The sequence below is a fragment of the Lytechinus variegatus genome, chromosome 13 (assembly GCF_018143015.1).
Source record: "Lytechinus variegatus isolate NC3 chromosome 13, Lvar_3.0, whole genome shotgun sequence".
NCBI classification, from domain to species: Eukaryota; Metazoa; Echinodermata; class Echinoidea; order Temnopleuroida; family Toxopneustidae; genus Lytechinus; species Lytechinus variegatus.
In genome coordinates this window covers 28,201,974-28,227,479 of record NC_054752.1, presented here as the reverse complement: position 1 = coordinate 28,227,479, position 25,506 = coordinate 28,201,974, and the positions used below count along the sequence as shown (strand labels likewise).

Sequence of the window (25,506 nt, the reverse complement as noted above, 5' to 3'; positions counted from 1 at the left end):
TCAAATACAACCATTATTTAATTGTACTTGTGGGGAGTGTCGGTATACAGAAGACCGGTTGTGATTTGCCCTGTATTTTGGTTACTCTGACCATTTTCATTTACTTGAAATTCGACTGCAAATATTACTGCTTAACATTCAATACATCAGGTGTTTTTATTCTAGTATGACATAGACTGAAAGATGATGGTTTTATATTTCAATAATTTAACAAGTATTCCGGTATTAGTATTTTCAAATGATGGATTTTAACCGAATGTCGGTGCTCACACTCTTGCAGTGGACGAAGGGCCTGCATTTACACCGAAGGTCGACATAGCCACTGTAAAAAATAGAATGTCTTACTTGTAAACACCAGGTGCCATGTGTGAACAGGTTCCTCCGTTATTGCAAGGGGAATCAAGGCAAGGGTAGATGATCTGTTCACATTGGAGGCCAGTGTACCCCATCGGACACACACATCGATAAAAGGCCAGCTCGTCCACACATGTTCCGTTATTTAAACAAGGCCTGAAATCGTTACAGGGAATTGAAATAGAGAAAATTATGTTATTATTTAAGGATGGTTAGGAAATAAATAAAACAGTATTTTTTATTTGGACAAATCACATAAAGTAGCAAGTTAGCCTAGTTCCTCTCCCCAATAATTTACACACAATTATAATCTATTCCGCAAGAACTCACGTAATCAACTAATTTTCCAAAAGTAGAAGTGGACGAAGTGATTGTAGAAGTAGTGGAGGAGAGAAGAAGAAAAAAAAGAAAGAAGAAATATTAATAGTTGTAGTAGTAGTAGTAGCAGCAGCAGTAGTTGTAAGTTTTGTCCATATTTTGGACCTGTATAATGGCGAGCTTTTCAATCCCTCATTAAGTTACATTCTCGTGAATGTATGGAACCCAGTCTAGGCACGTTTTTGATCACTGACCATATAAGAAGCGTTGTATTATTAACTCATAGAACAGAGGGAATTAAAATGACAAAACATGAAAAAATGAAAATCCATATTCTATTGCTCGAAATAGAAATCTGAGAATTCAAATACTCCAAAAATATATTTTGCCCAATTGATCGTGGGCCCGGCAGCCACTGTGCAGCGCCAGATCGACGAGGCTCTATCCCTTAAATGTTGAACGGCAAACAGGGTAGCAGCAACTTCCATCTACTTTTAAAATATCGATTATAAAAGGAACTAACATGGATTCGCATTCATTTCTGTTGATTTCGCAGAAATCGCCAGTGAACCCAGGAAGACACAAGCAATGAAAAGCGTCGAGATTCTCCTGGCAGCTTCCTCCATTGTAACACGGTTCAGAGGAGCACAACGCCACCTTCACCTCGCATTCAACACCTACGAATAGATGGGTAAAGAGAGGGCGAGTTACAAAGAAAATGAGTATGAAGAGAGAGAATGGAAAGTGGGAAGAGAAAGGATTCATGGTCAAGGTGACGTTTGAGTGTTGGCTTTGCAATATACCTCATAATATCACGTTGACATACAAAGCTAACAAATAAAAAATATGCTTTTAAGTCGTCTTGTTATAGTAAATCTTTTGAATTTAGTCATGGAATGAGCTTATTATTAAAGCATAGATTAGTTTTGTCTGATATTTTATTAAAGGAATTTTAATACATTTAATCATGAAACAGAACCAACAATAATCAAGGCTATGTATAAGTAAAAGAGGCACAGCTTTGTCCGATAAGTCCTTACAGATCTGGTATACGTTAAAAAAGCAATAAAACAGTGATTTCGCAAACCTGTCGAGTAGAATACAAACAAATATTAACGAACCTTTGTAACCGGGGGGACAGACGCAGACGTAAGCGTCCTCGACATTCATGCAAGTGCCTCCGTTATCGCATGGGTCATCTTCGCAAAAGTTCGTTTTTACTGCACAGTCTGGGGCTTCCCATCCATCCGTACAATGACACTCATAAGATGCGATCTTGTCAATGCAGGTTCCATTGTTCCCACAGGGATGTGACATGCACTCGTTGATTTCATCTTCGCAAAAAGAACCTAGGATGGACAATGAATATTCAAAGTAAGCTGTCCATCATTATCACAACAATACGAACAACAACAACTATGATGATGATGATAATGACAGTGATGATAATAATAATTATAATGAAGGTATAATAGACTAATATCGCACCAAATCCAATCTGGAGAGTGCTCAAGGTGTTTTTAAAGAATTTTAATGGAAATTATGAAGAATTGAAAAGGAATGTCTTTAGGTGCCTCATAATCTTACAAATTGACTTCACACTGATACAGGTGCAGATAATAGATCATTACCAGGAAGAAGTTTGAACAGATAGAATGCTCGTTCTATTTATATCCAGTAACATTAATTCTTGCGCCGTAGCTAGAATATATGTCTTTAGGTCATATGTGTGCTTCCTTTCCGCAGAACAGAAATTCTTAGGAAAACCTGCTTGATATCCAATGCAATTTGAACAATTTTAAAGCAGATGTGAATCAACCATCTTCACAACACCACCTTTAATCCTCAACTACTCAAATCTGACCAGGGGAGCGTTTCGTGAAAGGATTTTATCCGACAAGTCCTGTTTTATCCGACAGTTACCATAGTAACAGTACCTTTCAGCCAATCAGAATCAAGGAAAGTTGTCAGATCTAACAACTCGTCATACAAACATGTTGATGAAACGCTCCCAAGATTTCTCACCCATAATGCAACACTCTGAGCGGTGTAGTCTTGTAACATAGACATGATAGACTCACTTCAATGGTAACACATTTATTCACTACTTTAAAAATGCACTCGCAATACACCAAAATAACTGTGTTACCAAAGTAACCAAGCAAGTACTTCTCCTCACAGAAACATTTAACGTTCTCTGTGGCAATAAAAATACAAGCCAAGTTTATCATCTGCATTGTTGATATTCATCTCCTAAAGTATATTTGTTTTAAATTCAGATGGATTTGCTTAACATTCCAGACTTCGTTTGGGATATCAACAAGTGGAATGCCTCTGGCGGTCTCACCTGCATCACGAGATTCAATATAGCAGCAGTGCTGACTTTGAAAACTACTATAACTCGCACAATAAGTTCAGTTATTCTTGGTTACTCTTATGTACACGTTTTATGAACTAGACCAATAAACTTACAGAGATATGATGGTAATTTAACAAATACCCCAAACATGGCCAAAGTTCATTGACCTTACATGACCTTTGACATTGAACATGTGACCTGAAACTCGCACAGGATGTGTGATACTTGATTACTCTTATGTCCAAGTTTCATGAGTCAGATCCATAAACTTTCAAAGTTCTGATGGTAATTCAACAGATACCCTCATTACGGCCAAAGTTCATTGACCTTTGACCTTGGTCATGTGACCTGAAATGCGCACAGGATGTTCAGTTATAATTGATTACTCTTATGTCCAGGTTTTATGAACTAGACCAATATACTTTCAAAGTTATGATGGTAATTCAACAATAACCCCCAATTTGGCCCAAGTTCATTGACCCTAAATGACCTTTGACCTTAATCGTGTGACCTGAAACTTGCACAGGACGTTCAAGTTTCATGAATCAGATCCATAAACTTTTAAAGTTATGATGATAATTCAACAGATACCCCCATTCAGCCAAAGTTCATTGACACTAAATGACCTTTGAGCTTGATCATGTGAAGTGAAACTCGTGCAGGATGTTTAGTGATACTTGATTAAACTTTTGTCTAAGTTTCATGAACTAGGTCTATATATTTTATAAGTTATGATGACATTTCAAAAACTTAACCTTAGGTTAAGATTTTGATGTTGATTCCCCCAACATGGTCTAAGTTTATTGACCCTAAATGACCTTTGACCTTGGTCATGTGACATGAAACTCAGGCAAGATGTTCAGTAATACTTGATTAACCTTATGGCCAAGTTTTACGATATAGGTTCATATACTTTCTAAGTTATGTTGTCATATCAAAAACTTAACCTTCGTTTAAGATTTGGTGTTGACGCCGCCACCGCCGCCGTTGGAAAAGCGGCGCCTATAGTCTCACTCTGCTATGTAGGTGAGACAAAAATAGTCTCATGGAGTTAGATTTGAAATCAATATAAAACATAGTTGTAAGCGCCCACCCACATTTAGCCAAGGACTCACCGTCGTAACCAGGTAGGCATACGCAAACAGGTTGGCCTAATCCATCAGTACTACATAAGGCATCATTTGAGCAAGGGCCAGAGTAGCAGGCATCAATGAGGATCTCACATATCTTACCCCCATAGCCAGTTGGACATTCGCAGCTAAAATCATTGTCACTAAGGTTTGTACAATTGCCACCATTCTGACAAGGGATGCCATCACAGACGGTCTTATTCCTTTCACAAAAGTCCCCTGCATAGCGCGATGTGCAGGAGCAGATGTAGTAGGAGCCAAAGTCAACGCATGTAGCGTTGTTTTCACACGTAATGTTTGCGCAGAGATCGATGTCAACCTCGCATCTATCCCCTCCGTAGCCATTCGGACAATCGCAAGAGTAGCGAGCGATTTCATCCTTACACAACCCTCCGTTGAAACAAGGGTCGCTGCCGCATTCGTTGATATTTCGTGAACAATTCAAGTTAGTGTATCCTGGTGAGCAAATGCATCTGTAACCGAGCACGTCACCGGGGAAGATTTCACAAGTTGCACCGTTCAAACATGGATCTGGTGAACATGCATTGATTTCCTGCTCGCAGTCGTGTCCGTGAAACCCCTCCATACAGAGGCAAACGTAGTAACCATCATAATTGATGCATGTACCGTTGTTTTGGCAAGGTGAAAGCAAACATTCGTCGATGTCTCGATCGCACCCGGACCCTGCATGTATTCAAAAAATAAATAAGATATTCAAACAAAGACAGACACTATGTGTGAGTGAATAACCGACCCTTACTAGGTAAATATTATATTATGTAAGTACTGGTTGGTGGTTATGAACCTCCATCGCCGTCTGTCAAGAATCCTTCATCTAACATCTCCAAAACGTGGTTCCTAACGTCGCTAAGTAAAGTCTTGCATTTGCTTTTTTTCAAAGGAGAACTTTAATTCCAAGGGTAGATTACCTTCATATCCGGGGGTACACTGGCAATTGTAGGTGTTGATGCCATCAATGCAGGTTGCTCCGTTAAGACAGGGGTAAGATCCACACTCGTCGATGTTTACCTCGCAGTTATCCCCACTGAAACCTGGTGCGCATAGGCATGAATAGCTTTCCAGTTTATCCATGCAAGTAGCGTTATTCTGACATGGTTGACTATTGCATTCATTAATGTCTTGAAAAGAAACATAAATAAATGCTTATTCAAAAATTATTCCAAATAAAATGTACAGCGTCAGCAGAGTATGCGAGATAGGTAACAAGTTGGAATTTTGTTTCTTTGTACTATGGATGTTGTAAAACTCAACACATTGTATATAACTTATCGATTACCAACCATATGAGCATGCATCATAACACTACATGATCATGGTATTACATTCATTGTATTCTGGAAAAATAACAAATTATTTCAGGAAGTGAGGACTCCTCTTCACCGCATCAAAAGTGACCATGGCCTTTGGCGTTAAAATACCCAAAAAAATATTGGAGGCAAAGGGATCGTTTACAATTAAACACCAATAACTAGAATCCATTTTGCAGGTTGCACATAATGCAGAATAGGAAACGCTCATGGTACAAACCTTGACACAGGTCACCTAGAGTGGCGCCCTCTGCGACGGTGGTGGTATTGGCAGGACATTCAATACAAAAGGTCATTTGTTTGGACGGCTGGAAGCTTCCGATGGGACACTTAGTACATGGAGCGATGCCCGTATTAGAGCGATGTCCTGGTTCGCAAAGGGCTGATTGAAAGGAAGTGAGGTTTTGTCAATTGTTTCCTAAATACTACATCAGTGTTAATGCGTCACCATAGTAGTTTAAAGATAAATTCCAGTATTGGTAACGATCTCAAAATGACTTTTTACAGAATCTAATATAATGACCACCCAAGTGTCTGGTTGTATGAATAAAAAATATGTGCCGAAGGATTCTGGAAGAAATTGTGTAATTGCTGAGAAATAAGCAAAATAAGCGCGGATTCGGTCACTTCCGTCGGGTCTTTATTCCAACAATAATGATACACTGTCCCACGTGTTCCTATCTGTGTTGGTGATCTTCAGTGTGAACATTTTTCAGCATAGATTTCAAGAGTTTTCACAAAGTTTATGTAACTGTACCAGATCTAGATCCTCGATGATATACTGACAATTAAGCCTGGTTTTACACACTTTCTCATGAAATCAGTGTTTACTGCAACTACTGGAATTTCTCTTTAAGTAGTGATTATTTGGGCATCTGGGTAATGCTGTGTTAACAAAGTTCCAAACTCTTTTAGAAGCAACATCAGATTATCGTCAACATAATGTTGAATATATTATTAAGCATTTGTACTTCATGAAAGCGTGTCCATCTTCAAAGCGATGTTTCAGGCCGGAGATGTTCATATCTCAATAAATAGAGTAAAATTCACAAAGCAAAGTGTTGAAATTTTGATCAAAATCAGATAAATAACGAGGTTATTGAATTTTCAATATTTGCATTTACCGGTGAAACAGTTCTAGGCATGTCTTCATGAATATTCATTAGATGGGCTGATTATGTCATATCCCCACTTGTTTTTTTATTATTATTATTTTATTATACGAAATTAGGTTTATTAAAAAAAAATTCTTCCAAGAACTAAAACAATTGGATTGACAACTGAATAAGTGGATTATTTATTGCCGCAACTTATTTCATCATAATGGAGACACATCATTTACACATGTATGCAAAAATGAAACAATTATGATTTCATGTAATAACATAAGAAAAAGGAAAGTGGGGATATGACATCATCAGCCAACCTAATGAATATTCATAACGATGAACATATAACTGTTTTCATAAAAAATTGATAAACTTTAAAATTCAATAACTTCGTTATTTGTTATCCGAATTTGATGTAATTTTGCTCTGTTAATTTAACCCTATTTATTGAGACATAAATATCGTCACCATAATGTTCGATTGAATATTGAGCATTTGTAGCTAAGACTATCAATTATGATCATTTTGAAAATACCCATTTTACATTAAAATGTGTATATTTTTAATTGAATTGAAAAAACACGTACCTACACACGAGTCCGATGAGTTCGAACCTTTTTGAAGAGTTGTTGTTTGGTTTGGGCACAATGTACAGTTCGTACTCAATGGTTCACTTTCATAGAATCCAAAGTCACATCTGTAACATGGTACTACCCCGGTGTTGGAAGATGTACCAGGCATGCACATGTCTAGAAGTGAGGAATACAAAAAATGACTTCAGTTAAGTGAATTTACCTTAAAGGTATTGGTTAACTTTGTGAGCAGCCGATTTTAAAATTTCTCAAACCAAGATGAAACATGTGTACAAGTGCATGTATTAGAACTAAAAAAACCCTGAAAACAACCATTATTTATAATGAAAAGCTGAAACTACAAGGCAAACCCCGATTTTGTAAATAGGTGTCTTATAGACCCCTAAATAGTACACATAACTGTATGGGATGAAATTAAGATGGTGTTTCCGGTCACTTTATATTTCAATTTTTGAAGCACTAAATAATGATTTCCGAACGCAATTTTTTCAGGGCTTCATTTTTGTAACATATCACAGACACATGTAACAAGTGTGACCTTCTAGCTCAGATTTTATAAAAGTCAAACCAATGTTAACAAATCACTTTAAAATAAAATAGAAACATGATGATCAGGGGGCCCGTATAACAAATAGATCTGATCAACCTCAAGTATACAGGAATCCATCAATGCCATTATTCTTCTACAGGAAATTTGTACAATGTCCTTTGAAAACTAAGACAAGCATACTGAATTGTCAAGAAAACACTGAACGTATGACTATACATCATATCTGGGAAATATTTTGAACAAACACGTATTTTAGATGTTGATGTTGCTGGCTTTCCATAGTTGAGATTGACTGGATCAATCGCAACTGTTTGTAATACGGGGTCCAGGATTGTATCAGCTGATAAAGACCAATGCAGTAAAAAGATTGGATATTTGGATCATACCGGATGACAGGGACGGACTCTCAGACCAATTCAACGAGCAGGTGTATATATTTACACAAAGTTATTCGATAGATGGATGGATAGATTGATGGGTGAATGGTCAAGCAGGGCGCCACCGGGATATATTGGTTCGGGGGGAGGGGGTGGTAAAACGTAGAGGTGACATTATTCTCAATTGATTAACATGTGTAATATACATAAAGAGTTCTTTTTTTTCTTTCTTCCTTTCTCCTTATTTTATCTTCACAAGTTCTAAAAATCATTTTGGGGCAGCCCCCCCATCCTCATCACTTGTTATGCTGCTCATGAGTTTACTGCTCCCTAAGCTGTCTCCAGCAATAGATAATTGAACTATTCTAACATGTTTAGAATATATGTTTTGCACTTGAAACATAATTATTCTTTTTAAACAGTCACCTTTGCAGTAACTGGAGTTGGTAGCGCCCTCTTCAGCCGTCCATTGACCTTCGGGGCAAGCGTTGCAAAACATCATTGCTTGCTCATCCTGGTAACTCCCTTGGGGGCATGGAAGACATTCCTTTGTGGAGTTGTTATAGTAAGTCCCTGTGGTACATGCCGCTGTGGAAGAGAAATCAAAAAAGGGAAGCGACACGATAACCTCTGCATCTTTTCTAAATTTAGAATGTTGAGGTCGATATTGATTTATGCATCATATCTGCGACATCAACACACACAAATAATAATTATTATATAATCATAATTAAAAACTGGAATGAAGATACTCATCGATCGATACGCTTATAACCTAGCATTTACACACCCTCGAATACTCACAGCAGTGGAGGTCGCTGTTATCGGCAATGTAAGCACTCGCACACTCTGGTTGCGAATACCCATATGCCAATGAATCTTCGATCAAGTCAAGGTCGACACCGGGTACTGATGGTGCTGGCAAGGTTCCTGCGTCGATACTATCCTGAACGACGTCCACCATTTGGATCATGAGGTCTTCAGCATCAAGCGCAGCGTCCCAGTTACTGAGGGAAGGATCCTGGTTGACGTTAACTGCGAATTCCCAGTAGATTGAGTACTCGAACAGTTGTTGGGCGTGGACGTTGCGCTTCGAGACGGTCGAACCTCGTGCAATTGTTGCTTCAACGCGTTGTAGCTGGCGACGCTGGCGACCCCGCTCCCGTATCCCTCTGCGTCGGATGGACAAACCTCCGCTGACTGGACCACAGGTTACTTCAACGTTTTGGACGTTACACTCCTGCTCGTCAGCGCACACGTCGTCGAATTGGGAGTCTCCGATGACGATCAAAAAGTTATCAGCAATTTCCTGGTTGGTCTCGTCATCCCCGCAGGTTCCTGAGTAGTACAACAATTCGCTCGGCAGATTGCTTCGTCCTGGTCGGCGGACCTCTGCGGAATGAAATGGTCAAATGAACAATGTTTTAGCCAACAGGGCAATTGATATTAAAGTCAAAGGTACATCTCTCATTTTATAAGGAGTGGCAAAAATTCCAACGAAATATGACTAGATTGAAGCCGGTTTTATAGATAACCATCGACTAAAGCCAAGGGGTCATCCTATAAATGTATTAATCCTAGCACGTATTGACTCAATAGACAACAAGATAGAACAGCACCTAAGGTCGAGATGTGGATTACATCTTTTAAAGAGGCGTGTGTTTCATTGTGATGGTCGGTCCCGATATGTACGGTGCAAGCCTCCTCATTTATTGTTCATAAGATGACAGACATATTGTCGTCGGCTTTTATATTGCTAGCCCCTTAGAATGTAAAAGAAAAATAATTGCAGAAACGAACGTGTTTTACTGTAGGATATTTTCACATAAGACTTGCGTTATTTCTGACTATAGAGAGCTACTTATGGTCTACCATATGAGGGCATGTTTCATAAATATATTTCCACCTGGGTGAGAATCAAATGGTATCGAATTCCCGTAAGGTTGGCAGTACTTTGTTCTAAAATGAACATATAACAATCTAAGTCAGAGATAATTTTGTTGGTTTTTAGATAAGACTGACACTCTGCAATATATAGTCCAACATGTAGAACTAGTTATGATCCCTTCTCTTCTTCGATGGGAATAAGATTTAATTAAGTAAATATAAATAAGAATCATGTTCAAAAATCAGCTGACATGTTTCCTCAAGTACCTGAGCAGTCTGGAACATTTGCATGTGGAGTCCATATTCCAGATGTCCCGCACACGTAAAGGTTTGGTGGCTCGACAGAAGAGCTCTGCCGGGGAATGTCGTAGTTTTGGTTGCAAAACATACTGCAGAATCGGCCGAATTCCCAAGTGTCACATGCAAGAGCCCCGTTGCCTGGTGGGTCAAGCCTCAGACATGGTATAGCTGATGGATGGCAACATCGTTAAATAAAGAAAAAAATTAATATGAAAAATATTTGTCTAATCATTTTTTGCCAAGGAAACAACTAGATTTTGCACATTGGGGGATTAATGGTATTGGGGCACTTTTAAAACCGGACACATGAAATCAAACTCACTTAAAAGACTCCTGAAGTTGGATAGTTAATCTACCCGAGTCTTCTCATCTGTTCCTACACTAAAATTCCATTCCCCGACTCAAGCCAGCCTTCTCTCACATCTCAAACCCAAGCAAGCTTTCTCTCATCTACTCGAGACTCTCACTACTCTAAATCAAGCCACCCTTCTACTCAAGCCTCTCATCTTGTACTAGTGTACTACATGTACTAGTCACGTTTTTCTGATTTTTTTTTGTCTGGTTTAAAATCATTTTAAGGACTACTCTCATTTCCGAAAGAAACTCTACTTCCTAACCTCCACTTCCTCGCCTCTCCATCTCACAACTACCTCTAACCATTTTATATTAGTCCTTTCCAGGACTGTACACATGGTGTACCGTGGATCAGTTCTGCGATTGTTCATACCATCATGCAAACCTTCAAACAGCATCTGACTTCAATTTTTTTTTTCATTGTTAAGTTTACAGCATCAAGCTCACCATGTTAACTGACTAAAATTAGACAATAAATTTACAGATATTGTATGTGTAACCTTAAACTTGGGTGTTTTAACGTAAATCGCTTTGGGGAATCTTAATGGGAGCTATATTAATATTGACTTATTATTACTATCATTACTTACGTCTTACATCTACAACGAACTGACAAATGGAAACCTTTCCATTGTCAGTATTGGTAGCTGTATATATGACGACATGGGCTCCCCAGGGCAAATCAACTGTATTGTCATCAAAGTTACAAGTGATAATAAGCTCATCTCCTGTGACCTCTTCGAATTCAGGCTCGTCCCATGTTACTTCAGTTAATGGTTGACTTGCTGTAACGTTTAGATCTTCGGGACAGTATACGACGATCGGCGCCAGGGCATCTAAACATCGAAGCAACAGATGGAGTAAAAAGAGCAAAGGAAATGGAATAAATTATGGCGACCATAATATACTGATGTATAATTATTTTTTCACTGACGCTTAAACTCCGCTAAAGAATGAATATTAATTGTCCTACGGCTTGATTACCCCCTAAGACAATAGATTCAAAGCGATACTTTCAATACTTTAAATACTCCAACTGTTCTGTAACCTTAACCTATTTTTAATGCTCTACTCTAAAACCCTATATAACGTCACGTTGACCATATATATTTTACACCATTGGCATACAGCTGGGTGCGCTTCGCCCCCCCCCCATCACTAATATCTTTGCAAAACAGCATTGTCTATGAATTCATGGGTGTTTCTATTGATAGTGATGCACTTTTCAATTCCTTGAGATAAAATATATCTATATATGTATATACGCATTTCTTCCCATTGTATTTTATCAATCTCACAAACCCAAACGACAAACGGGTGAAACTATTGAAGGTAAAGGAGTTAAGAATAGTTAATCGTATTTCCATATTAAATTGAGAAACAAAGTAAGTTTACTTTCATTAATAGCTACTCACAAATAATTGAAAACTAGTAAGAAAAAAGTATTGAATGGTGTTTATGATTATAACACGGATGTAATTTTAAATGGGAGACCCTGCCGAAAATGGTGCCAACAAGCCTTACCCTCGACGTAAATTTGAAAAGCGCATGTGACACTATTCCCGCTTTCATCGAAAAACTCGTAAACGCATAACGTGTCGACAGTGAAGTTGTACGGGGAAGAGAGATCATCAGGAAATGTAACAACATCCAAATCGTCGTCGACATTGTCCCTGGCACTGGGGATATCGAAAGTGACTTCAACACCCCACACCTCGGTGCGTGTGGTCGTGATGGGTCCCGGGCAATACAGGAGTGTTGGTGAAACTCGGTCTGCCAAAGGAAAGTACCAGATAGAAAATTAAAGATATTCCTGTATTTGTACATTTCATAATAGTCTCTAGACATCAATCTGAATTATGTGTACCATGTAGGCTATGACGGAACACTGTGGGATACAGGGAAATGTTTGCTAACACGGACTACTGGTACTGGACTCACTGGAGATATCCATTATCAGCAGTCATCGTATAAATCTTTACAAACCCATCTAGTGACCTCGTTTTCCCTATTCTTGTTTATGCCTGAGATTCCCCTAAGATAAACACTTTTACAGAATTTCGCAGCTTTAGGAGAAACCATTTTACATATTTGTCCAGTTGTGCTTACAATATGTATCATCATGTATGCACTGGACTTAGAACAATACTGTCATTGCCTGGTAATTTGTAGTAGTAGTAGTAGTATCATCATCATTATACAGCCGGGCTTACCAACACAAGAAATGGTCGAGTTTTCATTGACAGTCCTATCCCAAGTACCGTTACTAAGACAGTTGACAGGCTCGACATCGCCCTCTAACGACAAACCATCACCACAGAAGAAGGAACAGCTTGTGCCATAGTAGAGCTTTCCAGTCCCTGTGCAGAGCCCAGGATACACACCAACTCCAGTAGGAAGAGTTAACGCAGAACATTGAGATTCTGGAAGATATGGTAAAGAAACATGGTTATCTTCTTGATCAGGGTCCTATCGTGGCTATGGGATTAAATTTCAGGGGATAATTAACTAACGCCCGGAAGGGGGGCACTGCCATTGAAGAGTGGACAGCATCCGCGAGAATCGTCTTTAGCAAAGCACTCTAAGCGAGGATTCAAAGGCAGCCGCCCTATAAGACACTCTAATACGGATTTTGTGCAGATGTCCTAGATTTGCACACTTTATGAAAATACCAGGATTTTTCCGTATGCAGATGTACCAGATTTGCATTTGCAAAATCTAACAAAGTATCTAAACAAGGATTTTTGTGCAAATGTACCAGATTTGCAAATTACAAATTCTATTCCAGTTAGGCCATCGTGATTAAGGGGGCTTTTTCTCATTTTGAGCGTTTTTAACACTCTATTCGTTTATCGTAAATGCTGCCCACTATCAAATGGCAGTTACCCTCCCCCCTCCCCCGATAAACAATATAGATCTCCGGAGAAGACAAACATCGATGGTGCTGATATGGCACAGGAACTCTGCTCAAGTTGTTTTATTTGGGGTCATTTTATCAGGGGTGCATTTTCCTTTGTTTATTATAACCAGTCCACTATTCCACCATGCAAGGGTGTTTGCAAATTGCGCGGGCATTGCAGAGATTTACTAACTCAGAAAGATTCATTATTCTATGCAAAATCTTGCCCCTAACAGCTAGAACTTTGACTATGAATTTATTAATATGTTTATGAGAATAAACAAGCATCAATATAGCGCTCCTTGATAAAAAAAAGAAATATGTTGCTTAATTCAATATTTGACTTACCAAACAAAAGTCAAATTGAGTGATAGATAACCAAATCATTTGTATTTTGTATTAGAATTTCGGGTGATTGTGCTAGTTTTTGGTCGGTAACATGGTGCAAGGGTGCGAGTAATCACAAAATAGAAAGAGCTAGGAAAGCTAAAGTGTGCTGAAAAAATGTGAAATTTAAAGAGCTATGCATACTTTTGTATAGAGGAAAGCTAAAACAAAGCATCACATCGGTTATTTTACCAAACATTCTCTGTGAGTTTACAAATTACCATCACAATATGGCGTTGACACGCGATCCCAGAACATCCTGACACCGTCATATTCGCACGTGGTATCTTCAGGTCCGACCAGATTATGTCCCACTGAGCAGGTCACAACGCAGCGGCTACCCCACGTGTTGTCACATGGGGTCAGTTCTGAGAACCCTCCAAAGGCAGGGGGCGACAGAGCAGCGCAACGACGAACTGAAATAGATTTAGAGAAATGATTCACAAAGCACCATGATCGAGCATGATGATACATGTTATATATCTTTTAGTTAGTAAAAAAAAATCTTATCTTCATTATAATGATGATAAATAATAATAAAGGATTTGTATAGCGCACGTATCCAATTTTTTCGTTGCTCAAGGCGCTCCTGTATTACCCCGGCGAGTTAGCCTACCGATTTCGGTGCTCACATCTTTTTTTTCAGGAATGCAAAGCTTTCGGCCAGTAGGGCCTATATATAATTTTTACTACATCCTTTCGGTAAACTCTATCAAAATGGGGATAAATCATGGTAGATCTATAAACAATCACCGTGTAAATGTTTGTCTGGAAAAGGAAAGAGCAAAACAAGCAGAAACGGATGGAAATTAAATGACATAGGTTAAAGACCTCTTACTCTTAACAGAAACGTCGAAGGAGCACCTTGCAGAATTTCCCGCAATATCCATAGCGACACACGTAACTGAGTAGTCTCCTTCTCCCAGCATGCCTTGTTGCATATTGCAGCTGATCAAGGGCAGTTGTCCGTCGTTATCTGTGGCGTCGATCGACCATGTGACGTTAGCTGTATAGGCGCCACGTGATGCATAAACCGTGAAGTCATAGGGACACACGGTGAATATCGGGGATTGGAAGTCTATTAATCAGAATGGGAAAAATGCATTATTATTTCCAGTGGATCATTAGATCACCGTATGATATCAAAAGACATACGCAAAGAATAGTTATGGTTATTTTTAGCATCTGATGTAACTATACACATATACTATGCATACTATTATGCATAATTGTATTATGATAACGTTAACATAGATATTATCCCCTAGTTTATCATTTCACTATTCGTTACCTGTTCACGCTTTCGGATATATTGGGAAATTGATTTTCCAAAATGTTTGGCAAGTAGATTAATCTACTTGTGAAGTGAAACAATGATTTAAAGAAAGGTAAACATCCACTTCAGGTCTATTCAATCAACTGGTATGTAATTTGATTAGTGTGAGAGTCTATTTTCTTTTGTGTCATAGCCCCTATTACTTTCGAGGTTTTTCCCCATTTTCTATCACTGACAGCATACCAATTAATTTATACATATATACATCACGGAGGTGTTTCAAGAAATGACTTGTAGGATGTTGTATCCGATAAAGTTTGTTATTACCCGCAGTTACTATAGTAACAATCAATCGACCATTAAAAACTAAGGAAACTGGAAAATTATTATTTTTAGTCAGCAAATGTTGATGGAATGCTCCCCAGAAAGATGTATACAGTATACATGGTATATATCTTTATTTATTTATTTATTCATTTATCTATTTATTTAGGTATAAAAAAACATTGTCCCTAGCAGCCTTACGGCTGAATTGCGTACATGTCACAAATGAAAATTAATCATGATTTAGACATTAGTTATAGAACATAGATAGTTAAACCCTGATCTGGATACAATGAATATTTGTAATAGAAATCAAAAATTGTATAAACAGGGTGTTTTGCGGTGTATATGTAATATAATATATATATATATATATATATATATATATATGTATATATAGAGTTGCCAAAAAGCTGTTGTACATGTAAAGCTTTACACATATACACACACACACACACACATATATATATATATATATATATATATATATATATATATATATATATATATATATATATATATATATATATATGTCATATAATTCATATACTTCATGCAAACCAATTAATCACCTCTGCTGCAATCATTATAGGCCTATTATATGATCACAGCAACCAACTAGCCTGCATGAGTTGAGGTATTTTTTCAGTGCAGGTAATGATTACTAGTAAGTATGCCAAAGTTTGGGACATAGATTTCATACAATATGAGTGGGAAAAAATAAAGATGTTACTTTCTAGTACTGGCAAAGCAATGATAATAATGATAGCTGGATTTATAATGCGCTTCTTGCCAGAGGATACAAAGCGCTGCTATTATTACCCCGGCTTTAGCTCGAGCTACCATCACCGGCGCTCAGTGCATGCAAGGAACTACTCCTGCCGGGTGCCCATTCATCTCACCTGGGTCGAGTGCAACACAATGTGGATAAATTTCTTGCTGAAGGAAAATACGCCATGGCTACGATTCGAACACACGACCCTCTGTTTCAAAGGCGAGAGTCAGAACCACTAGACCACGACGCACCCACTAGATAGATTGCATTGACAAAGAGGATAATGACTAGTGGAATATCCAACTGCAGTAGCTGTATCTTTAGTAGATATGAACCAATAGCCCTATCATTCGAGATGACATTAATTCTTCATGCTCTAAACCTTTTGCATCGACGTCTTCGCACCGAAATCTTTAGAGATCATTGCATCGCGTGCGCTGTTGATCTGCAGCATGCGAATCTCTGGCAATTCCTATTCCTATAACCTCTGAGGGAGGGCGCTATTAGATTATGACGTCACATGCATAAGGCCTGCCTAATTAGTATACATCTCTATGTCTTACCTTCACATTGTGCCTGAGTTATGTCACGTGACCACTCTCCATTCCCGAGGCACGAGGTATAAGTATAGTCCTGGGGTTCCACGGCGTAGCCTTCCGTGTCACATCCAAGCAGACAGGTTTCCCCGAAAGAAGGTTCGTCCATGCAATCTGATGGGGTGACTTGCATTCGAGTTGAATTAGGGGTAAGTGGCTCGCAACTTGTAGCTGCAAATATACATTTGCAATGAAAACTTAAATCTAGTCTTAAGGTATTAAATATTGTTAGATATTTTGATCACTACTCTTAATGAGGACAAAACTTTAATCTGTTGTAAAACATGGTGTGACTGGCCGTATTCATTGGTTGACTGGTTATTATGGTAAATGATTAAAAGACAAGCCCATCCCAACAAAAAGCTGATTTGAATAAAAAGAGAGAAAAAAAATGTGAGTTAACTTTTAATGAAAATCCTCCTGATGAGTTTATTCACAATCAGGTTATATGGAATAACTCTTGTATCAAGGTAAATGGTTCTTTACTTTTTAAAAAGATTGGATGAATAAAGGTATTATTAGGTTAAATCATTTGTTGAAGCAGGATGGTAACTTTCTCTCACATTCTGATTTTGTTTGTAAGTTTGATATTCATTGTAATTTTCTTGATTATTATTCTGTTATATCTGCCATACCAATTGAATGGAAAATGGTTTGCAAAGAACCTCCTAAAAAAAAGTGAATTACCAAGAGGAAATTATATATAACATAAACAAGGTAACAAAAGTGTGTAAATATATTCATAAAACGTGTGTTGAGAAAATTTTTTAAATTCCTATTTCACAAAACAAATGGAAAAGTATTATTTCAGATCCAATCGTTACTTGGGACAAAATCTATATGATTCCTTTTAAATGTACTTTTTCAACAAAGCTTAGATATTTTCAATACAAAATTTTTCATAATATTCTTGGCGTTAACAAGTACTTGAAAACTGTTGGTATATCACATTCTGATTTATGTTCCTTTTGTTCAGCACACACGGAAACTATTGCTCATTTATTTTGGGAATGTCCCCTTACTCGTCGATTTTTAGATGATTTTGAAAAATACACTCTTAAAAGTGAAATAAAATTATCTTTCAATGACTTTGTATTTGGCATACCAGCTGGAAATTCTTTTAATTTTGATATCTTATATGCCAAATATTATATCTTTTCAACTAAATGTTTAAAGGGAATCTTATCTTCTCATCATTTCAAAAGAAATTAAAGTATCAGCATGAGATAGAACGAACTATGCACATGCAACAAAATAAGTTTATTGTATATCTTGATGAATCGAGGCACATTGAGCTTATTTAAATTATGTATTATGTATATGTATGATATTGAACTTGATGTATCACATACATTTTGCATCTGTTTATATGCGTTGTGGAGAAATATTGAATAAAGACATTCTTTGAAAAAGAAAAAAAAAATCCAGCAAGCATAACACTAAAAATCCATCAAAATGAGATGTAAAGTAAGAAAGTTATGACATGTTGAAATTTTGCTGAATTTCACAAACTAGATATTATGTGCATCCTGGTGGTTATATAACTGAGGCGACTGATGACATCATCCTTATAACTAATTCTTTTGTATTTTATTATGTAAAATGTGAAATATTCGGATTCTCTTCTCACTATCATGTGCAAGGAGTTTATTTCTCCCTGAATATGTGGAATTACTATAGTTTCAACATTTTGTGTCGGTCAAGTTGGTCATTGATATCAAATTTGTAAAATTTGAAATATTGTATAATTCAAACAATAAAAAAAAAGAAATAGTGAGTGAGGGACATCATCGATTATCTCATTTGCATGTCACTGAGTGGTGCACATAACTATTTTGTGAAAAATAAGCAAAACTTCAAAATGTCATAACGTTCTTAGTTGACAGGTTTGACATCATATTTTAAATTTGCTTTGGATGACATTTTTAGCGTTATGTTTGTTGGATTTTTCTCTTTTGATTTCAATCAACATTTTTCTGGGGTGGACTTGACCTTTAAAATTGCTCCACTTGGCCTCTTAGAAAACAAACAACAGTATATTGATGCGTAATTTTTTTTTTTGGGGGGGTGGCAAATTCGGGGGCAACAGGGGACATATATATTAGGCACAATAGGCTACAATTATCAAGACATCTACAGACATGCATGGTAAGTAGCACTGCCCTTATTAAACGAATTTTATGAGGATGCAAAAATATGGCATTGGAAAGCTGGCAGGTAAGCAATATCTTTCCCTCACCTTCACATGTAAAGTTGATGCTACTCCATGTTCCATCTGCCTGGCATCTCTTCTGGCTCTCTCCGACACCGCTATATCCATGTGGGCAATAGAAGGAGCAGAGGGTACCGTAGGGTTCTGTGTCGGGCGGCAACGCGGTGCAGCCAGACTTGATGGCGAGGGGTGAGGTAGACAAAGCCTCGCAGGTTTTGACTGAGGTTGGAATAGAGGGGAATTTGAGAGGTAAAATGCTGGTATTGTACACAATTTTGCCCACATCTGTGGCCAAACATGTTTTTTCCACATCATGTTTACAGTTATGCACATTTATAGTAGGAGAGTACCAGTGCCGGAGAGTACCGGATCATGATCAAAGGAGAGGATAAAAGGGAAATAAAAAGAGGAAGATAGAGCATGAAAAGTATAAGATGAACAGCAACAACAACAGCAGCAGGTGGAGGGGAAAGGGTGAAAAAGGAGACGAAAGAGACCAAAAGGAAGAAAAGGTTGAGGTGGGGAAGAAAAAAAAAGAATAATAATATTTATCACACCTGGATCCGATCAATGACTATGCCGTATGATCATTATCACGATTATGGTTCATTTGGAAGAACATAACTATTAACAAGTTAATACCTGATTATCAAGGGCATATTCCATACCAATTCGACTCTGATTCGGTCTAAAAATTCTACGGGCGAATTCGGTTTTGGTGTAACCCTAGCTTTAGAATATACCTTGACAGGTTGGTTGGGTACCGTCCCACGAAGCCGGTGCTTGCCCATTTGGGAGAACACACTCTCTTGATGATGACCCAGACAGTTCATATCCCTCGTTACAACTAAAGGTACACTGCGCGCCATACACTGGGTCGCTACAGTTTGCTATTGAACCGCTTGATGGTGCTTGAAGTCTTGGACATCGGAAAACTAAGGGAAAATATAATACAATTAATTATATTATAATATAGCATACTAAACATATATAAATATATAAATGTGACAAATTGTTTCCAGAGAGTAGATAGCTATTTAGAACATTGATTTAAAGCTAAATGATAGTAGTTGCAGTAAAACACTAATTTTGTGAGAAAGTCTGTAAAACCAAGGTTAAGTATGACTATATCACCGTGGATCTAGATCTGGTACAGTTAAATAAACTGAACTTTGTGAAATCATAAAATCTAAGCTGAAATACGATCACACTGAAGATCGCCAACACAGATAGCACACGTGGGACAGTGTATTATTATTGCTGGAATAAAGACCCGACGGAAGTGACCGAATCCGCGCTTGTTTTTCTTATTTCTCAGTAATTACACAATTTCTTCCAGAATCCTTTGGCACATATTTTTTATTCATACAAACAGACAATTGAGTGGTCATTATATTGGATTCTGTAAAAGTAATTTTGAGATCGTTACCAGAACTGGAATTTATCTTTAACCCTAAAAAGACTGGGGGGCCTTTTAGGCCCCCCCCCCCTGTACATAAATTGCGAGAACTTTATATTTGCATATTCGCGTAATTAATTATGCATATATTAAAAAATACAATGAATATCAGTATTTTGATTATGTTTTCTTTTAGAGGACATGACAAATGATGTGTGTGCCAAATTTGGTTGCGATCGGACGACCAACGGCCGAGATCTTAGGGGGGCCCAAAAGCCCCCCCCCCAGTCTTTTTAGGGTTAAGCTATGCCTACCATTGATCTCTTTATTCATTTCTTTCACAATATATACATATGTGTGTGTCAATGAATTTTTGTCATGCTCTACTTGAAAATGGTATATTGCATTATTCAGAAGAAGATCCTCTTTGTTATGACATGAATAAACCTTTCGTTTTCATGACGTCGTCTTCCTTTAATAACATTGGTCATTTCTGACGAGTAAAGTATTTTTCTAAGGTATAAACAGACAACACAAACGCCCTTTTTTTCTTTGTCTATTATGAAAGATCTGTATTTTTGCCATATTTCTTTCATAATTATGTTGATTTTTTAATTTTTGTTTATGTTATTTTCATGGTACGTTTTTCTTAACTGTTATTTTGAAAGTTCTAAATGAGAGCCACATGTATATACTCTATATTGTTAAGAAATGTCTATTTTGATTGCAGCAATTGTCCACTTTATGTTGGGTGTCTGATTTTTAAGACTAGTCTTCTTTTGGTTCTCTCACAATAATGTACATTTATAATATAATGTTTGAATCTCTCACTTGGATCTGTTACGATACTGCAACAAATAACAATAAATATTGAGTGTTGAATTTGAATTTTCTTTTATTTTATTACAGGAAATTGATTATACATTAACAATCATAAATAAAACATAAATGAATATTGATCCTACGTCTCTTGAGATTAAGATAATAATCCAAAGTAAAATCCAGTATTTAATCCAAGTTGGCTGGCGAAGATTCCTCATTAAAGTTCACAATAATGGCGATGATGAAACTGATGTTGAAGCACGATGAATAACAAGAGTCACTGTAACGAGTTGAAATGTCCGTGAAGACGATGTTGAGGAAAATTCATATAACGCTCTGCTTAAGTTGAAACATCGAGCACTTTCCCTGAACTTGATACATTTCAATTTAATTTGTATATATATATATGTATGTATATATATATATATATATATATATATATATATATATATATATATATATATATATATATATATATATATATATATATATATATATATATATATATATATATATATATATATATATGTGGCGTTACACTGATACACTCAGTGAGCCAGTACTGCCAGCAAACGCCAACGCCGAGCCCCAGGCGGCGGAAAATAACCTGGCCAACTCAGGTAACCTGAGAGGGTAGTGGGACCCTGATGGAGGAAATGCCATCTAAAGGCGGAGGAATCATAATTGATCAACGGCATCCACAACTCACCAACATGCAACTGTGGCCAGCATGGTGAGTCAAGGCCACACCCCCTCAAGACTATGGCAGTACAAAGAAAGAAATGGCCCTCAGTCCCCAGCAGCTCTGGATTGCCCAGCTACGGGAGCGGCTGTGGTAAGGAAGGAGCAGAGGGTGCTAAGAATCTCTGGGCTAGGACAGGCTCCTTAAAGGATGTGACCATCTGTACATATAATGTACGTTCCCTTTTAGGAGAGGGTAGGCTATATGATCTGGAAAAAGAACTAGGCAACATCACATGGGACATAGTCGGATTGTGTGAGGTTAGACGCCGTGGGGAACATCTACAACAACTAAAAAGTGGCCATTTGCTGTACACAAGGGGAAAGGGGGAAAGTAGCATAGGAGGGGTGGGTTTCCTTATTCACAAGACCATAGCATCCAATGTCATTAGCTACAAGAGCACTTCAGACAGAGTATCCCAGATTATCCTAAAAATCTCCAAGAAACAAACCATGAAAATCATCCAAGTATACCTTCCAACTTCTAGCCATGCGGACGAAGAGGTTGATATGGTCTATGAGGAAATTGCTAAACTACTTGATGAAGACAAAGCAAATTTTAGTATAGTTATGGGAGATTTCAATGCTAAAGTTGGTAAAAGGGAAGATAATAGTGAGATGATGCTAGGTAAATTTGGAATAGGCACTAGGAATGATAGGGGAGATCGTCTACTGGAATTTGCTTCAAGCAGAGGTCTTAAGGTAATGAACTCTTTCTTCAAGAAAAAGGAACATCGTAAATGGACTTGGCAAAGCCCAAATGGCACTACCAGGAACGAAATCGATTTTATTCTCACAAACAGACCGGACATCATTACAGACGTTTCCGTGCTAAATCGTTTCAATACTGGAAGTGACCACAGGCTTGTGAGAGCTAAAATGCATGTCAATTTCAAGCTAGAAAGAAGTAAACTAATAAGGAAGAAGAATGCCAGCCTAAATGTGGACAAACTTAAACAACGTAAGGATGAGTTTCAACTACAGCTAAGGAACAGATTCCAAGTGCTTCAGGATGAAGTAAACCAGGAAGATATAAATGATATCTACAATAAATTTTCTCACACTGTCCAAACTTGTGCTCTTGAGATAGCAGGTAAAAGGGAAAATCAAACAACTGACAAGATCACAAAGGAGACACTCGATCTGATGGGAAAAAGGAGACAGATGAAGGTATCAACACAGAAGGATAGCATAGAGTATACAGAATTGTGTAAAACAGTAAGAAAACGTATGAAAAGTGAAATTCGCAGCTTCAACATAAAGAAAGTCCAAGAGACCATAACAAATAATAGCAGCTATAAAGCAACCAAACGTAAACTCTCCAGTGGGAAATCACAACTGATAGCTATTAAAGGGGAGGATGGAAGTGTTATTCATGACAGAGACCAGATAATTAATCATGTGAAGATTTTCTTTCAACACTTGTACTCCAGCAAGGTCCATGTTGATGCACCAATCATTGCTCTAGATGCAGATGAGGACATAACTCCAGTAGGAGTAGATGAGGTTGCTAAAGCCTTACAAGAAATGAAGCGTGGTAAAGCACCAGGCAGCGATGAGGTGCTGGTGGATGTCCTTAAAGATGGAGGCGATGTCATCTTAGAACAGCTGGCCAAGCTGTTTACACTCTGTTTAGTAAAATCACAAACACCAGACAGCTGGAACAATGCAATCATAATCCTCATCCACAAGAAAGGAGACATAAAGGATATTAAAAACTATAGGCCAATTAGCTTACTTTCAAACACCTACAAATTATTTACAAAAGTTCTAACAAACAGAATCACTGGAACTCTAGATTTTAATCAACCGAGGGAACAAGCTGGATTCAGAAGTGGTTTCTCTACTACAGACCATCTCCACACACTAAACCAATTATTAGAGAAGACTTGCGAATACAGACAACCCTTGTGTGTGGCATTTGTAGACTTTGCGCAAGCTTTTGATAGTGTAGAATTTCAGGCAGTAATAACAGCCTTACAGGTACAAGGTGTGCACCATAGCTACATTAAACTAATTCAGGAAATGTATAGCCAAGCAACTGCAACCATTCACCTGCACAAAGACAGTGATGAATTCCCCATTAACAGAGGAGTGCGACAGGGAGATACTATTTCACCCAAACTGTTCAACGCTGCACTGGAGGAAATAATACGTAAAATAGACTGGGAAAGTACAGGGCTAAACATTGATGGCGAGTGTCTCCATCACCTAAGGTTTGCCGATGATATCATTCTAATCACTGATGATGGCCTCAAGCTAGAAAATATGCTTAACGATCTCAACACTGAAAGTAACAAAGTAGGGCTGAAGATCAACATGAAAAAGACAAAAGTAATGTTCAACAAATTTGCTACGGAGCAAAGAATCATAATGGATAATTCTGAAATCGAGAGAGTAGATCATTATATCTACCTTGGGCAACATGTCAGAATGGACCATAAACAACTGGAAGAAGTTAAAAGGAGGACAAGAGCTGGATGGATCGCTTTTGGGAATTTCAATGACATTATGAAGAGCAATATGCCAGTTTGCCTTTAAAGAAAAGTCTTTAATCAATGTGTTATACCGGCAATGACCTATGGTTCCGAAACCTGGTCTGTAACAAAGAAAATGGAACAGAAATTAAAAACCACTCAACACAGTATGGAACGTATAATGCTAGGGATATCAAAACGCAATAGGAAAACCATACAATGGATTAGGAACCAGACTAAAGTAATAGACATAATCAAAGCAATTAAATCAATGAAATGGAGATGGGCTGGCCACCTTGCAAGATCACATGATAATAGGTGGACCAAACGCATCACAGAATGGAGACCATGGCTAGGATCACGAAATCGGGGTAGACAGAAATTGAGATGGAGTGACGAGCTCACAAAATTCATTGGTATAAATTGGATTGCGTCAGCACAAGACAAGCACCTTTGGCACCAACTTGAGGAGGCCTTCGCCCTGCAGTGGGCTGAACATGGCTGATATGATGATGATGATGATGATATATATATATATACAGTGCGTATCAAAAAAAGTTTACACTTTGAAAAAGCCTTGGGAATTGAAAAGACACAACATGTGGGTAAATTTTTCACATATGATTTTGGGTTTAGGTCTCATCTATCCAATGAAAGTAAAAGGTTTGTCAGAATATTGCCCTTTCTCTCTCTCTCGCTCCCCTTTCAGTACTTTATTCCTTCTCTCTTCCCTCTATTCTTTATCATGTCTGTTTTCTTTTTAGTTTTTAGTATCGTCCTGTATCTCTGTCATCTTTTTATCATTTCTCGCTATCACTCACCATCTTGTTATTATTTCCAATATTCTATTTTAACTTATTGTATTTACTCCTGCGAATGAGCCCCATTTCTCAAATGTTTGATATACTTTCTTAGGAGATCCACGCTCTACAAGCAATG

At 37.7% G+C, this 25,506-nt stretch overlaps 1 protein-coding gene across 1 annotated transcript in view; it reads right to left on the bottom strand.

Annotated features, from left to right (window-relative positions):
- LOC121426927 (sushi, von Willebrand factor type A, EGF and pentraxin domain-containing protein 1-like) overlaps window positions 1-25,506 on the bottom strand; it is a 64,257-nt gene that overhangs the window by 16,703 nt on the left and 22,048 nt on the right. Inside the window, exons 20-37 of the mRNA XM_041623338.1 lie at window positions 19,872-20,063; window positions 19,156-19,347; window positions 16,884-17,087; window positions 14,784-15,023; window positions 14,167-14,361; window positions 12,873-13,082; window positions 12,184-12,432; window positions 11,250-11,495; window positions 10,273-10,473; window positions 8,923-9,510; window positions 8,545-8,706; window positions 7,186-7,347; window positions 5,710-5,871; window positions 5,091-5,300; window positions 4,147-4,845; window positions 1,794-2,021; window positions 1,196-1,349; window positions 346-510 (exon numbers count right to left, since the gene is read on the bottom strand). Coding sequence (XP_041479272.1) covers window positions 346-510; window positions 1,196-1,349; window positions 1,794-2,021; window positions 4,147-4,845; window positions 5,091-5,300; window positions 5,710-5,871; window positions 7,186-7,347; window positions 8,545-8,706; window positions 8,923-9,510; window positions 10,273-10,473; window positions 11,250-11,495; window positions 12,184-12,432; window positions 12,873-13,082; window positions 14,167-14,361; window positions 14,784-15,023; window positions 16,884-17,087; window positions 19,156-19,347; window positions 19,872-20,063 — 4,459 coding nt within the window. The remainder of the gene's footprint in view (window positions 1-345; window positions 511-1,195; window positions 1,350-1,793; window positions 2,022-4,146; window positions 4,846-5,090; window positions 5,301-5,709; window positions 5,872-7,185; window positions 7,348-8,544; window positions 8,707-8,922; window positions 9,511-10,272; window positions 10,474-11,249; window positions 11,496-12,183; window positions 12,433-12,872; window positions 13,083-14,166; window positions 14,362-14,783; window positions 15,024-16,883; window positions 17,088-19,155; window positions 19,348-19,871; window positions 20,064-25,506) is intronic.